At 46.0% G+C, this 15702-nt stretch overlaps 1 protein-coding gene across 1 annotated transcript in view; it reads left to right on the top strand.

The window, feature by feature from the left end:
* The window catches only part of Gldc (glycine decarboxylase), a 75899-nt gene extending 64759 nt beyond the window's left edge, over nucleotides 1-11140 (top strand). The window contains exons 22-25 of the mRNA XM_005352131.2: nucleotides 4880-4975; nucleotides 8492-8664; nucleotides 9692-9772; nucleotides 10494-11140. Of these exons, the coding sequence (XP_005352188.1) occupies nucleotides 4880-4975; nucleotides 8492-8664; nucleotides 9692-9772; nucleotides 10494-10637 (494 nt within the window). The 3' untranslated portion in view covers nucleotides 10638-11140. The remainder of the gene's footprint in view (nucleotides 1-4879; nucleotides 4976-8491; nucleotides 8665-9691; nucleotides 9773-10493) is intronic.
* Nucleotides 11141-15702: the final 4562 nt, after the last annotated feature.

Below are 15702 nucleotides of genomic sequence, written 5' to 3'. Positions count from 1 at the left end.
CATGCTACCATTCAGTGTCTTTTTATATGGTTGCTCGGTCCTTAGCCTTGGTACAGCAAGCATTTTACACTGAGATGTCTACATCTCACAAAACTATTCATTTATCTCTTCTATTTTTGTGAGCATTTTCCTACACGATTACATATTCTTTGCCCTTGAAGGGTGAATGGCGTTGTGTGGAAGCCCTGTGAGTCTATAGTCTCAGTTGCCTGTACTGTGACATTGCTGTAAGAACAAACCTGCCCGCAGTGTTTTTTTTTTATTTGCTTTTAAGAAAAAAGTCTGATTATTTCTTTAGGTAACTCACAGAAAAGTGTATGGATTCTTTAAGCGTTTTATACATTGTCCTCAATTATTTTCCCAGAGACATTGTATCAATTGTTTTATGCTAGTAGTATTGAGAGTGATCACACCAAGAGTTTAGTGGGAACAGACTGAAAAGCAACAAAAGCTAAAAAAGAAAAAAAACTTATTCATTGTCATGAATAAATGATATTATTGGTTTAATTTACAATACTTAAGTTTTTCTTTGATTTCTTTATTAATTTAATTATTGGTGGCAGTACTAGGTTTTGAACCTAGGGCTTCATGCTTGCTAGCTGTCCCAGCCCTTAATTTTTTTTAATATTGTATTCCACTTTAGCAGCATTACTGAGATATAATTAACATATCTTTTTATACAACTTGCTCATTTAAGTTGAACAATTCAGTCATTTTTAATATGTTCACTGATTGCAAAGGCTAGTTTTAAAAGCAGGAATTAATGTGACTTAAACTGAATGGGGGTGGTTGTCACCCATGAGAGAAGGTCAGATGTCACCGTGTACTTAGCATTTCTGTGGTGGCTTTTTGCATGGAGCCCCACCTCATCCTGCGGGACTTGAAGTACAACAAGATGGGTGAAATTTCCATTTGTTTTGACATTTTACCCCAGAATTAAATGGCAAGGAGCATTTCTCATCCCAAACTGAAATGAATTGGTGATTATAGACTTGATTTCTCAATCCCAAAGTTCGTCAAACCAAACATTGGCTCATGTTGGCCTGCTTAAGCACATTTGTTACACAATTTGAAAATCTTTTATTCTGGGGCCTGAGAAACTAATACCATTGTACCTTCTGAGGACTCGAAATAGCAATGTTTTCAATAATCGCATTGTGTTCTAACGTGTCCAACGGCACTATTAGAAGACCGAGGTTCATCTTAATCGTAAATACTAGCACCCAACCAGACGTTGAAATTACAGATGCCCGTGAGGCAATCATTTTAATGAACTCCAGGCTTGCCAGCACCAGCTCTTCCTCTGAGATTTTAATATTAACTAAACTGTCTAGGCCGGTGGTTTTTGTAGCAAACAAGGCTACAATAGGCAGAAGTTAGGTGGAGAAGCTGCAGAAGTGGGTATTCTGCTACAATGCAGAGAAGAAGGAACGACTTTAGGTAGGATTATTGTCTTTTTGGTGGTGTTGGTCAGTATCTTTTGTGAGATGTTTTTGTAGGGTTTTTTTTTTGTTTGTTTGTTTCATTTCTTTGCTTTTATATGGGATCTCACTGTGTAGCTCAAGAAGACTTGACCTTGCGATTGCTCCATCTTACGGTTCCCCAGTGTTGGGATTACAGGCATGTACCACACCCTCAGAAAGGATGGTACTGAAGAGAAGGAATGGCCAAACTGAACAGGTGCCTGATCTGTTAGGCTAAGTTCACGATGTGCTCTGAAGGGCTTCCCTGTCATTAGACCAGCATATTAGCTTTTTACTAATGTTTCTGTCTGCTTTCCGTCTTGGGCGAACCCAGAGCTGCGGATTCCTGTCCCAAAGAGGTTTCTAGGTGGCCAGCCCTTCCCTTGGAAGTGAGCAGTGGCTTCACTGGCTGACTGGTACATGCAGTGACCGGGGACCCAGAGTGCCTTACCTTATTTCCAGGAAGAAGTTGTGAAGTTTTTATTTTTGTCTCAGGTTACCACCAAAGAACCAGGAAGCTTTTGACTGCCCACTGAAGCTTTACACAAGTTACTTAGTTCCAGCATGCTGAGGCAGCCTCTGTGGGGATGTTGGAGATGTAGCCCAGGCTGTATTCTCAAGGGGAGCATGGAGAATCCTATCCTCCATAACACAGCCTCGTGTTGTTCTGAAGACAGTTAACTACAGGAGCCAGGCCACTTCTTTCTACTTTTCCTATTGTCTCATCCTCCTCACTTTTCCCAAGTTTGGGTCCTTTTTTTTTTCTATGACCCCCCCCCCCCACACCAACTCAACAAGTCCATTTTATGCATAGGTGTGATGCCACCCAGTGTAACGTGGTCCTCCTCTTACCAGGGGCCACATCCTCAGACTCTCCCCGAGAGGCTCTGGACTGAGACTAGCTCCTGAGCTAGGAATTTTGGCCACTGGTTTCTTCTGTGGGTCTTGTACAGGCTTCCACAGCCTCTGTGAGTTCTCGGTGGTCCTGTCGTATTCAGAAGACACTGCCGTTCCACAATCCTCCACGACTAGTGAATCCCGATCTTTCCACACACACACACCCTTCCCGTTTCATGTTCCTCTGACCTGGTGTCTGTCACGCTCTTAGCTACTGTCCTGGTTAGGCCTAGAGGAAACAGCTGCGATCTTAGATTGCCACAGTAGAACTGTATGTCTTTCTCCTTAGTCTGCAGAGAGAGAAGAGCATCTTGGGATCCAGCCCCTGATAGCCATCAAGTTTAAATGCTATCTTAGAGGGCCCTTAGAGAGAAGGGGGATGCTCTTGTTTGGATCTAGAGAATAACATCTGAACCTCATTTTTGGAACAGCGCTTTCCCCAAACCACTTGTCTGTGGCGATGGAGCCTGCAGATGGAATCTTGGCTTTAGCAGCGCTGGGGTGGGTTGACTTGGTCAGATGGACTTTCAGCTGTTGCCACTGAACCTCTGCTTGCAAGATTCTCCTCTGAGCCTGCCAGCAGATGACTCCCTCTGCTGCTGACGCACCTTCCCAGCCTCGTGCTAGCCACATGCCGTGCAGAACAGTAAACACTGCTAGCTGTCTTCCTGCTGCTGTTGTGGTGCCCGCCCGGGGTAGCAGCCTGAAGAGAAGGGTTGACACTGAGATCTAGAATCCTGAAATTAGGAGCTGATAAAGTCTCAGGGATTTTTGTGATTTTTTTTTTTCCTCCTCAAAATTTCTAATGGTTAATCCATTGGTCACTTTTTTCTAAATAGAGCTTTCTAGTTTTGTGTCTCATTCTCACCAGTTTCTTTCTTATCATGGTTAGAAACCAGATTTCACAAACAGGCAGCTTTCGTGTGTTCATCCTCATGTAAACAACATTCATGTGTTTATTCCTTAGCAAAGGAGCAGAGTGGCTCAAACCGCCTCAGGGGCGGTCAGGGACTGGGGTTTGTCAGTGGATTCACTGCTAACTGCGAGCCGGTAAAACAGGTTATTGGGCTGGGTTTGCTGTGCATGGTTCTGGACTGTGCATGGATGCGTGTGCATGTGAGTGGGGTGGGGGTGGCGTGCACATGCACAGGGAAGCCAGAGCAGACTGCTGGGCACCTTTCTTTGTCCTTCTCTGCCTTGAGGGGGTGTCTCATTGCTAGAAGCTCACTGTTTGAGCTAGACTGGCTGGCCTGGGAGTTCTCCACCCCTACCCATCCTCCCTCCTCCCCCCCCTGCATTCCTCACCTCCACATCATCACCCCCCACCCCACTGCTGGAAGATAACAGGCATACATTTTGGGCCCAGATTTTACATGGGTGCTTAGGATTTGAACCCAGATCCTCATATCGGAAGTATTCTTACCCACTGGCCTGTCTTCCTAGGCTGGTAAAACCAACTAAGAAAAATTATCAACAGGTGGGCCATAGAATTTGGGAAACTCCCAGGAATGCTGATTGGTTATTAAACTTACTTACTTTCACTGTTTATTCTTTTAAAGATTTTATATATATTATTTTTAAATATGTAGATGTGTGTATGTCTGGGTGTGGCTTGCAGAATGCAGTTCCCTCAGAGGCTGAAGAGGGCGACGGATTGTCTGGAGTAGCAATTGCAGACAGCTGTGAGCCGCCTCACATGGGTGTTGCAAACCAAGGTCCGGGAGAACTGGAAACACTCTTGGCGGCTTAGCCATCTCCCCAGCTCCCGTTATTCTTGGTGCTTGGGTCCCCAGTAGCTCCTGATGGGCCTAGAAGAGCAGGCTGTTTATAAACCACATTGAAGTGAACTGACCCCCGTAGATTTCAGTCTCATTGATTCTTGTTGATTGACAGCGCCCCACCCCCTCTTTCTCTTGTCTCTATTTCTTTTTGGGTTGTGTTTTAAGGATCTATAGCCCCAAATGTGTGATCCTCCTGCCTCTGCTTAGTGCTAGGATTACAGGTGGGCACCACCTCACCTGGTTAGCGGGGCTAATGTCTAATTCTTGGTCTGCAGCCTGAAATCAAAACCTTAGACACTCCTTTGAAGAATCACATAGAACTGTCACGTGTCCTGTAAACCTCTGTGTGTTGATGTGCTTACAGATGAAGTTATTTAACCTTGAAAGTAAAGCTGACCAATTCATGAATCTTTCTGTATGAAAAGGATCAGGATTGTATTTAACCGTTTCAAGGAGATTTTGAGTCTCCAGAATAGGAATTCCGGATAGCTCCTGCTGAGTGGTCTAGCAATGCTCCCATATCCCTTCTGTTGCCACGCTCACTGGTGTGTGGTGAACTGAAGCGAGACGTATGAGTCGGAGAGTAAATGAACCCTTTATTGCCAACTGTAACCTTACCAAGTTCCTTAGACTCTTGGTCCCTGCGGGTCTGCACCAAGTGCTGAACTGTCCAGTTGTTCACGTGAGTGAAGCACCAAGCTGATCCTCAACTTCAACTGACGTCATGTTCTTGAACAGGGTATGTGGCTCATGAATTTATTTTGGACACAAGACCCTTCAAAAAGTCTGCCAATATTGAGGCTGTGGATGTCGCCAAGAGGCTCCAGGATTACGGTAAGTGGCTTTTGACATTCACACAATTGTTCCTATAGGCTATGGACTATCCTCTAGGGGCACAAACAGGTACAGACACCTAGTAAACTAACCTTGGTGTAAATAGGGGGCTTGGACTTCCTGAGAACCTTCAGAATCACAATGTAAAACTGACTCCCCCTGTGGTCACACACTCCTGCTCTTCAAAAGATGTCAATGTGCATCTTGCAGAACCTCAAGCAGTCAAGATGTCAGTTTAAATCCCAACCAGGCAGTGGTGGCGCACGCCTTTAACCCCAGCAGATCTCTGAGTTCAAGGCCAGCCTCATCTACAAGAGTGAGTCCCAAGACAGCCAGGACTACACAGAGAAACCCTGACTCAAAAAAAAAAAAGAAAAAAAATAAATCCCAAAGAAAATGATTGCTATTGCTCTTTGTCTGATAACTCCTCACTCCTCTCCTGGACCTGGTAAACAGAACTCATGGAAAGGCAAGCTGGCAGGTGAGGAGGCAGCAGAATGAAGGCAAGTCACTTCTGCAGAAGTGGAGAGCCAGGTGGCGCTGGGTCCATTTCAGCTGTTTCCAGAGATGAAGAGCAGGCATGTGTTTTGTACAAAGATTGCCTTCCTGTCTCTGAAGAGGCCTCTTCTAGGTGCTAAGGGGTTCGTTTATTAAGGTCCTCATCAAAGTAACTTGCATTGTGCATCCTTCAGCTCTCAGAAATGTGGGGGTGTCTTTAGTCTTCATATGTGTTTATAGTGTCTGGGTGTGCACAAGTTCTTATGCGCACGTGGAAGTTTGCACATGTGTATGCGTGTATGCGGAGGCTAGGGTTGGTTGACTTGGGGTGTCTTCCTCTTACTGTCACTTGATTTTTGAGACAGTCTCTTGCCGAACTTGGAATTTACCGCTTTGGCTAGGCCATTTGGCCACTAGCTCCAGGGATCCATTTCTCTGTCTTACTAACTCTGAGGTTATAGATGAGTGCTCCTCTGCCTGTCGGTGCTGGGCTTGCACAGCAACTATTTTACCAATTGAACCATAAGTCAATGGTTTTGGATAGATGTGGAATGCTATCTGAAGTTAATGACTCTTCCCCCCATGTGTTTGCATTTTATCTAAATGTATGTAAGTACAGCACACACGTGTGCCTCGGCCAGGGTCAGAAGACGGAATCAGATCACTTGGTACTGAAGCTCCAGGTGGTTGGTTGTAAGTCACCATGTGGGTATTGCGTGCTGGGAATTGAACCGGGTCCTCTGCAAGGGCAGGAAGTGCTTTCAATCATTGAGGCATCTTTCCAGCACCTTAATAACCTGTCCTAAGGAGCAGTGTGCATTTTGAAATTTTAAACAATTTTACTGACGCATCTCGATGAGAGGCCCACACATGACTCCCCATAAATGGCTGATCCTATTGTGCAGAATCACACACACTAGATGGGAATATCAGGGAAAATGGTTATAGTGAAATTAACAGTTCCTTACTGTTTCTTCTTGGCACCCCTGCAAGCTGACAATAGCAACCCCCCGGCTCACCTCCTGGCCAAGGGCTGAGTAATGGCTAGTTGGGACCAGCACTTACAGTTCTTGGATATGTTGTGGAGTCAAGCACCTAACTGCAGTGCAGTCCCAGCAAGGGGAGTGGCTAGGAAAAGTGGCCATTTACATTACTACCCACATTTTCATGTCTCACATCTCTTGACCTTGACATGATTCTGATGTATGATGGGAAGGATTTCCACACTTGTCCAAAGCCAAGAATTGTCCTGGTTCCTAGCATGCCACATGTATTCCTAAGTGACATTGAATCAGTAGCCATGGACACTGCAAAGCTGAGAACTCAGACTCTCAGGAGAGGCTCTGTCACCTGCACACTGGGGAAGCACACTGTGCAGCCGCTGCCACAGCCTTTGGGGGAATCGTATCTTGGGACCAGCATTTCAAAGTTATTCCAATCTGCCAGTTTTTAAGGCTCAGGCTTTATCTTGGGTACCTCCCTTCCTGAGTTAGGGTCAAGATTCATGGATCTGTTGTTTCTAGAATAATACGTGGATGGTTCCAGGTGTGGGAGCTGCTAAAGCACAGTGTGTATTAAATTTGCTCACAAAAGGAATTGAGAACAGATTTTAATGGGCAGTGAAACCAGTTTATGCTTTAAGGAACGAAACAACTCCTTGCTGGCTAGATGACACAGATGCATGCTGTTGTCAGAGGACATTAAATGGTTTAGCTAAGATCTATATATTACACTGTGAGGTTTATTACAGAGTACATGAATATTGAATTTGTTACTGATGTTCTGAACTGCTTACAAAGGAAGGGTTCTGCCAGTTGCAGTGTTCTGTGAACTACGTAAGAAATAAGATGGGCGGTGGTGGCGCACGCCTTTAATCCCAGCACTCGGGAGGCAGAGGCAGGCGGATCTCTGTGAGTTCGAGACCAGCCTCGTCTACAGAGCTAGTTCCAGGACAGGCTCCAAAACCACAGAGAAACCCTGTCTTGAAAAAGCAAAAAAAAAAAAAAAAGAAATAAGATGGGGCTGGCAATATGGCTCAGTGGGTAAAGCCTCTGGCTGCTATCCTGGGGACCCATATGGCGGAATGAGAGCAAATTCCCAAAAGGCACGTGAACATGCACACACACACACACACACACACATACACGCTAAATAAACATGAATTTTAAAAATAAGATGGACGAATGGGTGGTAGAGTAGATATCATTGAAGCATCTCTAGGGGCTGGCTATGTAGATACCTCGATATATAGCTTTCAAATTACCCATGTACTTTACTATTTTTATAAAATAGTGTTGGGAAGCTAGTTGGCTAAGGCATGGAGGCTGACAGTAGCACCCCGTGGAATGGTTAGACCTGCCAGAACTTGGGAACCTCTGTTCTCTGGAGCAAGATTCTCTGGGAGGTGCATCAACAGGGGAGATTGTGCTTCATCTCGAAGTAAAGTTTCAGAGCGGGGAGCATGAATAAGGCCCCGGGTTCAATCACTAGTACTACACACCACAACAGGGCCATGGATTTGTCTGTGAAATGAGGAAAAGCTGTTTTCTTTGCTTTTGCTGAGAAAAATCTCTCTTATTTCTCACTTCATCGTACAAAAGAAAACGGACACAGGAACTTCAGGTGTGTTCAGGAAGACGCAAAAACCTTACACATACTTACCAAGTCTTAGTTTCTCCACATGGCAGTGAGGTTTGCTTGCCTCCTCTTTGATAGTTTCTCTTCATTACAACAAACCATCATAAAAGGGTGGTTTGCTGCTGCTTCTCCTGGGGTGCTGTGAATCGAAGGCCTGGGGCATGCTAAGCACAGGCTCTGCAGCTGGGTGTTAACTTCAGTCTAAAAGATTCTAAAACGCCAACTGAAAGTTCCGCTCTAATTTTCTCATGATTGCCTATCAGTACCTCGATTCTTGTCCTTGAAAATGCCATATTAAATATATGTGTGTGTGTGTGTGTGTGTGTGTGTGTGTGTGTGTGTACTTTGACTTACACACATCCCTCTGGTCCCCCTTTGCAGGATTTCATGCCCCTACCATGTCCTGGCCTGTGGCAGGGACTCTCATGATTGAGCCCACCGAGTCAGAAGACAAGGCAGAGCTGGACAGATTCTGCGACGCTATGATCAGCATCCGGCAAGAAATCGCCGACATAGAGGAGGGCCGCATTGACCCGAGGGTCAACCCCCTGAAGGTACATGAGTGCTAATAATTTAGTCAAAGCATCCCACAGAATTAAAAGTGGTACCTGAAGAGTGTGCTGACCCTTCACAAACTTTCTGTGAAGATGAGATGCTTGCCTAGAATAAGACAATTGTGAGAAATGCAGCTAGTGGTGGTGGGTCTTTGGGAGCGGTAGCTCCTCAGGTGTGGTGGTTACTCTGCCAACCTTGGTTGTAGGAGCTGGAGACTCCACCTGTATCCAACTGATTGTGAAAGGAGGGGATGGAGGAGGGAGGCTCCCTAGAGAATTATCGTTGTTCGATACAGTGTAGTCAGACTGTGTCATAGTAGCCTTTGCTCACTTCCTGAGCGCTTGATTGGCCTATCAACCTGAGAACAAAGTAATTGGTATTTGATTCCGCCTGGGAGTTTTGCAGTGCTTATGGCCCATGTGGAGGAAAGCTCACTATTTCCCCAACCTCTTCCAAAACACAATACTTTTAGAGTTCCACGTTTCTGGTTCCATGTAAAGATTGATCAGGAGTGGACAGTAGTGGCATCTTTACCGCTCTAATGCAGAGAGTGCAATGCTGGAGGTGCATTGGGCAGATACTAGGAGGCAAAGACCTTGCTTGAAATATGGCACTACATGGAGAAGAGTCATCATACATTGTAGCTATACCAACTAATGCTCCACTTTACAGTGTGCAGAGCAGAAAAATAGAGGGACTGGTAGCCACCAGATTCAGGATTAATGGTCGTCATGGGTGGGGGTGGGGAGGCAAAGTGAGCGTGTGGACAGCATCACCTGTGATGTGATTTTTCGGAGGGGAAATGCTCATTTGCTCTTACTGAGTGGCAGATAGGCTCCGTAGATTATCCAACTCTTCTATTTGACATATTTCTTCACAAAATTTTAGCAGCACCTCCACCCACTCCCTAGTTCAACCAAAACAGAAGCTTCCTCTCTGTGGGCTTCCACCAGCTCTGTGGTTGGGGTGAGGCGCGGGAGAAGGCAGCACATTGTTGACCTGAGCCTCTCCCACATCTCTGTCCAGATGTCTCCACACCCCCTGACCTGTGTCACGTCCTCCCACTGGGATCGGCCATATTCTAGAGAGGTAGCAGCATTTCCACTGGTAAGTTCTCCAAGCTGAACTCGGCCAACCAGGGTGTTATTACAGCCCCTTGCTCCGAGGCTTTCCCTTCTACAGTTTCATTATAAAAGCATATTTGGGATGGCCGGTGAAATGTGAACTGTGATGGGGAACAGAGGGGAAGACTTGGCCTTTGAGGGTTGTCTGAGCTCCCTTGGGGCACAAGTCACAGGCCTAGGAACCCACAGGAGCAGGGGATTAGCACTGAGCAGCAGTCCTGATCAGTGTGCTCTCTATCACATCCAGCAGGGAGGTGGACTCCAGTGTGAGCTTTTCCTTTAAAAGATTTGTGTGTGTGTGTGTGTGTGTGTGTGTGTGTGTGTACATGTGTACCATGTGTGCAGAAGCTCATGGAGATGAGAAAAGAATACCAGACTCACTGGAGCTTGAATTTCAGGTGGTTGTGAGCTGCTGTGTGGGTCCTGGGAATCGAACCCAGGTCCTCTTCAAGAGCAGTCAGTGCTCTTAACCATGCGGTCATCTCTCCAGCCCCCTTCCTTTCCTTTGGGGTTCTTCTGTGGAAAGGACATCTAGTCCCAGAGGCATAGAGACAAGATCCCAAAGTTGAAATTGAAAAAAATGTGGATTTTAGCGCTTGTTAGGCCAGTGGTCCTTGGGCTGTGGGGACATCAATTGCTATAGCCTCCTTTCCCCTCAAAGGAAGACTCAGAACATCCAGAACTTTCATCTTTTCCTTTTTCAGCCCTTTGTGAAACCAGAGAGCAAATTCTGGCCAACCATTGCTCGGATCGATGACATCTATGGAGATCAGCACCTGGTTTGCACCTGCCCTCCCATGGGAGCCTATGAGTCTCCATTTTCCGAACAGAAAAGGGCCTCGTCTTAGTTCTTCCTCCCTGGCTTCAGAGGACTGATTTGATGCCTCTTTCTGGAGCATTTGACAAGCAAGGCTATTTCCTCCCTGCCCATGGCTCACGCAGGAGGTTTATATGCTGTATATTTTGCAATCTTTCAAGCTGATGTAAACACAATGAGCACGGTGAGCGGTGGTAACCTGCTCTAAGGCGGTTGCTGTTCATGTCGCCTTGATTGGGGGCTGTCTAGTTTTATGAATAGAAAATCTGGGGTGTGCTAGCAGTTTTAACTTTTTAATTCAAGAAGTTTGCAGCGCCTATGCTGGGAATTCGATAGACGTTCTTTTTGTTCCAAATAAGTCCTTGTGGACTGTGCCCTCTGGGAAGGCCCGGGGCAAATGTTTACATTTTGTATACACTGAAGAATTCTTCCTCACTAATGTGCCTGATCCATCACAGCATTTGACTGTTTTCCTTTCACTGTGTGGATTTTTTTTATTTGCTTTATTAGTGTTCTAATAAAACTGAAGTTGAATATGCCTTCCCATTTTATATTTATACCCATGATGCCCCAGACTCAGGGAACCGAAGGGCAGTGAGAGCACTGGATCCAGCAACTGCATTTACATTGTTACTCTTGCTTTTGACTGGCTAAAGACAATCTGTACAATCCATTCACCAGAGAAGGCCACGCTGGCTCTTTTCATTAGGGGCCATCAGTAACTCAACCTTAACTGACAGAGGAAGTTCAAGTAGCAGTTTCTTTGAGTCATTTAGCAGTAAGTCGGTTCTTTGTGAGGAGGGGAGGATGCCTTGGGTGAACATGGAAGGAGCGGATAAAGTCCTAAGCGAATGGGTATTAATTGACAAGGACCAGTGCCCTGGGCTGATGGAAATAGGCAAAGCCTTATCCATGCCAAGCTCAGGAAGTTAGCAAAGAGTTCCTTGTCTGTGCAGACATTTGCAGTGTGTGCAGAAACTAGAGATCACACCTTCCTCCTGGAGGACTGCAGTCTGAGACTGCCCTACACAGATCTACTAAGACAACCAATTCCTCCTCCTGCTGTACGTAATAAACCTCCGGGTTATGCAGTGGGTGCCCTTCAACAGAATGAGCATGGCCCACCTGATCTCAGCATTTCTGTACATCTGTCTGTACATCTGTCCTTTCTTCAAAATCTTTCAACTCAGTCAGGTTTCCAGAACCAAGCTGTTTTGGATGCAGTGACCCCTTCATTCATGCTCTCCCGCGTCTTTTGCATCCAGTCCACATTTTATGACCTCAAGATGGTTGCTCTATATCCAGGCATCGCGTAGGCCAGCCAGACGAGAATGGCAAAAAACAGAAAGGCAAGGCAGATCCCTTCTTTCCAAACAGTTCCATCCAATAACCCTGCTTACGTTTTAACAGTAACCTAACTGCTTGCTACAAGGGAGCACGGAAAGTTCTATTTGGGCATGCTGATGCCCAAGATGAAGCGTGGTTTTTTTTTTGTTTTTGTTTTTTTATTTATTGAGGATTTCTGCCTCCTCCCTGCCACCGCCTCCCATTTCCCTCCCCCTCCCCCATCAAGTCCCTCTCCCACATCAGCTTGAAGAGCCATCAGGGTTCCCTGACCTGTGGGAAGTCCAAGGACCGCCCACCTCCATCCAGGTTTAGTAAATTGAGCATCCAAACCGCCCAGGCCCCCCCAAAGCCAGCACGTGCAGTAGGATCAAAAACCCATTGCCATTGTTCTTGAGTTCTCAGTAGTCCTCATTGTCCGCTATGTTCAGCAAGTCCGGTTTTATCCCATGCTTTTTCAGACTCAGGCCAGCTGGCCTTGGTGAATTCCCGAAAGAACATCCCCATTGTCTCAGTGTGTGGGTGTACCCCTCGCGATCCTGAGTTCCTTGCTCGTGCTCTCCCTCCTTCTGCTCCTGATTTGGACCTTGAGATTTCTGTCCGGTGCTCCAATTTGGGTCTCTGTCTCTGTCTCCTTTCATCGCCTGATGAAGGTTAATATTCAGGGGGAGTGTTTTAAGAAAAGAGAAGGATGAGTTTGTGGTGGACAGCTAGCCTACCTGCCACAATAAGTTGCCCCCGAAGTAGCAATCACTTGTGATGCTCACCTGACAGCTATGGAGCATTGCTGTGAAGCTCTCTATCTGCCTCTTTGCAGATGGCTCACCCCAACAGTTACTCAATCACTAAGCTTCATTTAGTGATCGGAACAGGTTTGTGCGCTTTTATGAATTCTCCACTAGAGTCCGTATCATCTCACACATAAAAAGCATACAGGACAACTTTTTTTTTAGACTACATATTTTACTTACTTACTTACTTATTTATTTATTTATTTATTTATTTATTTATTTATTTATTAAAGGTTTCTGCCTCCTCCCCCTCCCCCATCAAGCTCCCCTCCCTCATCAGCTCGAAGAGCAATCAGGGTTCCCTGACGTGTGGGAAGTCCAAGGACCACCCACCTCCATCCAGGCCTAGTAAGGTGAGCATCCATACTGCCTAGGCTCCCCCAAAGCCAGTACGTGCAGTAGGATCAAAAACCCACTGCCATTGTTCTTGAGTTCTCAGTAGTCGGACAACTTTTTTAGCATAACAAGGGCAGGACCAAAGCAAAGGGGTCCCTGGTTCCCTTTTCCTCTACCAATAAATGAACGTTGTAGAGCACTTCTCAGGTACTCGGTATCTGAGCGTCACCTTTGATCCTCACAAAATATGCCAAGATCCCAGAGGTCATACTTCATAAGAGGGAGAGCCAGAATTTGATCCTAGCTCCATTGCCTGTCAGCCAAGCAGGAGTCCACACTGCCATGGCAAAGGCCAACCTGAAGACAGCTTTTCCCAAGCAGGAAACCACTCTCTGAGCATAGGAGGGCATTGAGCCCTGTGGTCCTTTCTCTGGAAGTACCAGCACGTGGAAAGTAGATGGAGCCAACACTCTCCCTCTTGGCTAAAGTGCTTGTGGTTGGTTGCTAAGGCCGTTTCCCCAGCTGGCCACCCATTACTTGTCTTCAGAAGGTAACAGGTAGCCACTTGTCCTACATTATCACACCTCTTACGTGTTTAACTCCTGCTTTGCTGGTCCTCTTCCCCCTCTGGGTCTTGATCTGCGGACGATTTTCCACCTGGAGCACTATCTCCTCAAGCCCCACCCCCACACTTGGTGTGTCTCTGTTCCCTCAGTACCTCATAAAAATTTTCCTTTAATCCCCAAGAAATGGACAACTTTTCATTTTCTTTCTCGGCAGTTTGTTCCCTCTTTTTTAAAAATTGTTTTTGTTAATTATTCAGTTTTTATGTCTTTCTGTCTCATAGACTAAGCGCCCCGAGAAGAGGACTGTATCTCAGTGTTCACTGGATTCTTAGCATTGAGGGCTTACTATGTTGTATTCAATTAGAACTAATACCTCGTGAATAAAGGAACATCATCCCGAGCATTAGTGCACAAAACTAGCACTTGCAACGTCCTCTGTGTGAGTTTTAAAATGGGCAAAAAGAAACCCCTAGGCCTTGAAGACAGCCTTTGGCTTCACATAAAGTGCACCCCTAATAAAAAAGTTTTTTATTTTGGTAAAACACATATCCTAAAGTCTGGCCCTCCAGCTGTTCTTAGCTATACAAGATTTGGATTAAGTACAAAGTTGTGTAGATGTGTCTCCGTGCAGTTTTAGACTACGAGTCTGAGAATAGTCTGTGCCTGTTCCTATGAACTGGGCATTCATCTGTCTTATGGTCCCCATCTTACAGGACTCAAGGACCAGGGAGGGTCCATATGCTTGGAAATGTCCCCAATTCAGTGTGCAGCCCAGTGCTCTGCAGACCACCCAAAGAGCGGACATTCCAGTTTCCAAACTTCTTGTCTCTCACTCCAGAAAGGGCCACTTAAGTATCTTACACAGCCAAAGAACTATTTTGTCATTGAATATAGCATGTTCCTCCTCTAGGTAAAACACTGCATTTTGCACCCCCCCCCCCTTATAGAGATCTTTCTAGAGCGCAGGTCTTCAATAGATGGGTCTTCCGAGGCAGGACTTTTGTCAGTCTTGTCAGTTTGTGCGGTGGGTTGGACCGGGTCAGGAGAGTCCTGGGAATCTAGCTAAAGCATTCTTTGTCCATTGTGGGCAAGCCCTCTACTTCTGAGCTATACCCCAGTCCTTTAGGAAGATACCCTAAAGATGCTTGGCTGAGGCATCCATTGCTGCTCCCGAATGAGGTATCGACACTCTCTGTGCACTTGAATCTGCTAGGCTGTCCTGTCTGCACCATGTCAAGGAAACTCCACCACCACCAGCCTTCCTATCTCCAACCATGTAATGCAATTGGAAGGGCACTATGCAACAGCCCAAACCTGAGGACACCGCTAAGGAAGTCTAAATGAAGGTCAAAAGGCTTTCAATTTTAAAACGAAATCTGGATAACAGTGATCCGAGAGCAGAGTTGTTAACAGCTGTCCCAGGATTGTCATAGAAACTTTGAGTGGCAGGTGGACCAATTGTTCAGTGCTAAGGACATAGACTATCCTAAGATTTATGATCATGTGATTTTTTTTTTCCTCCCTGCCTGGTGCCTCTTTCTTGTTAATAATGTGATTTCTGTTTGAGTTTATTGGTTGCTTCGCCCCACACTTTATTACTAGTGATGTTAATCTTGACTGAATCTGGAAATCAACTAACTAGATGCTTGTCTTTGAGGGCATTTCCAGGAAGGAGTAAGGGCATCACCTTGGATCAGCAGCCCCGATGCGAAGCGGTCCTCTCTGCCTGCTCTCATCTTTGCGCCTTCCTGTGATTCTACCTCTGTAGCTGTGGCTGCCGCCATCCATCACTTCTTTCAGTCTTCCATGAGGTGCACTAAAGACCAGTGGTTCTCTGGGAGCCCTCCAGGCCTTCAGCAGCTGCTGGGTTCTTAACCTCTGCAGTGCACAGCCATTGTTGAGACTACCCAGCCCCGCCTGTGTAAGCTGGTATAATAAATCCCTTTTCATGATTCTGTTCCATTCCTCCTGAGGATCCTGATACACACACTTAGTCCCTGTTCAAGGGTCTCCCAGCGGTACCGCATGCATCTTCAGAAGCATGTCCCCTGAAGACTCT

This window comes from Microtus ochrogaster, chromosome 8 (genome assembly GCF_000317375.1).
Source record: "Microtus ochrogaster isolate Prairie Vole_2 chromosome 8, MicOch1.0, whole genome shotgun sequence".
NCBI lineage: Eukaryota > Metazoa > Chordata > Mammalia > Rodentia > Cricetidae > Microtus > Microtus ochrogaster.
The sequence above is the reverse complement of the archived record's forward strand: the minus strand, read 5'-3'. Positions and strand labels throughout refer to the sequence as shown.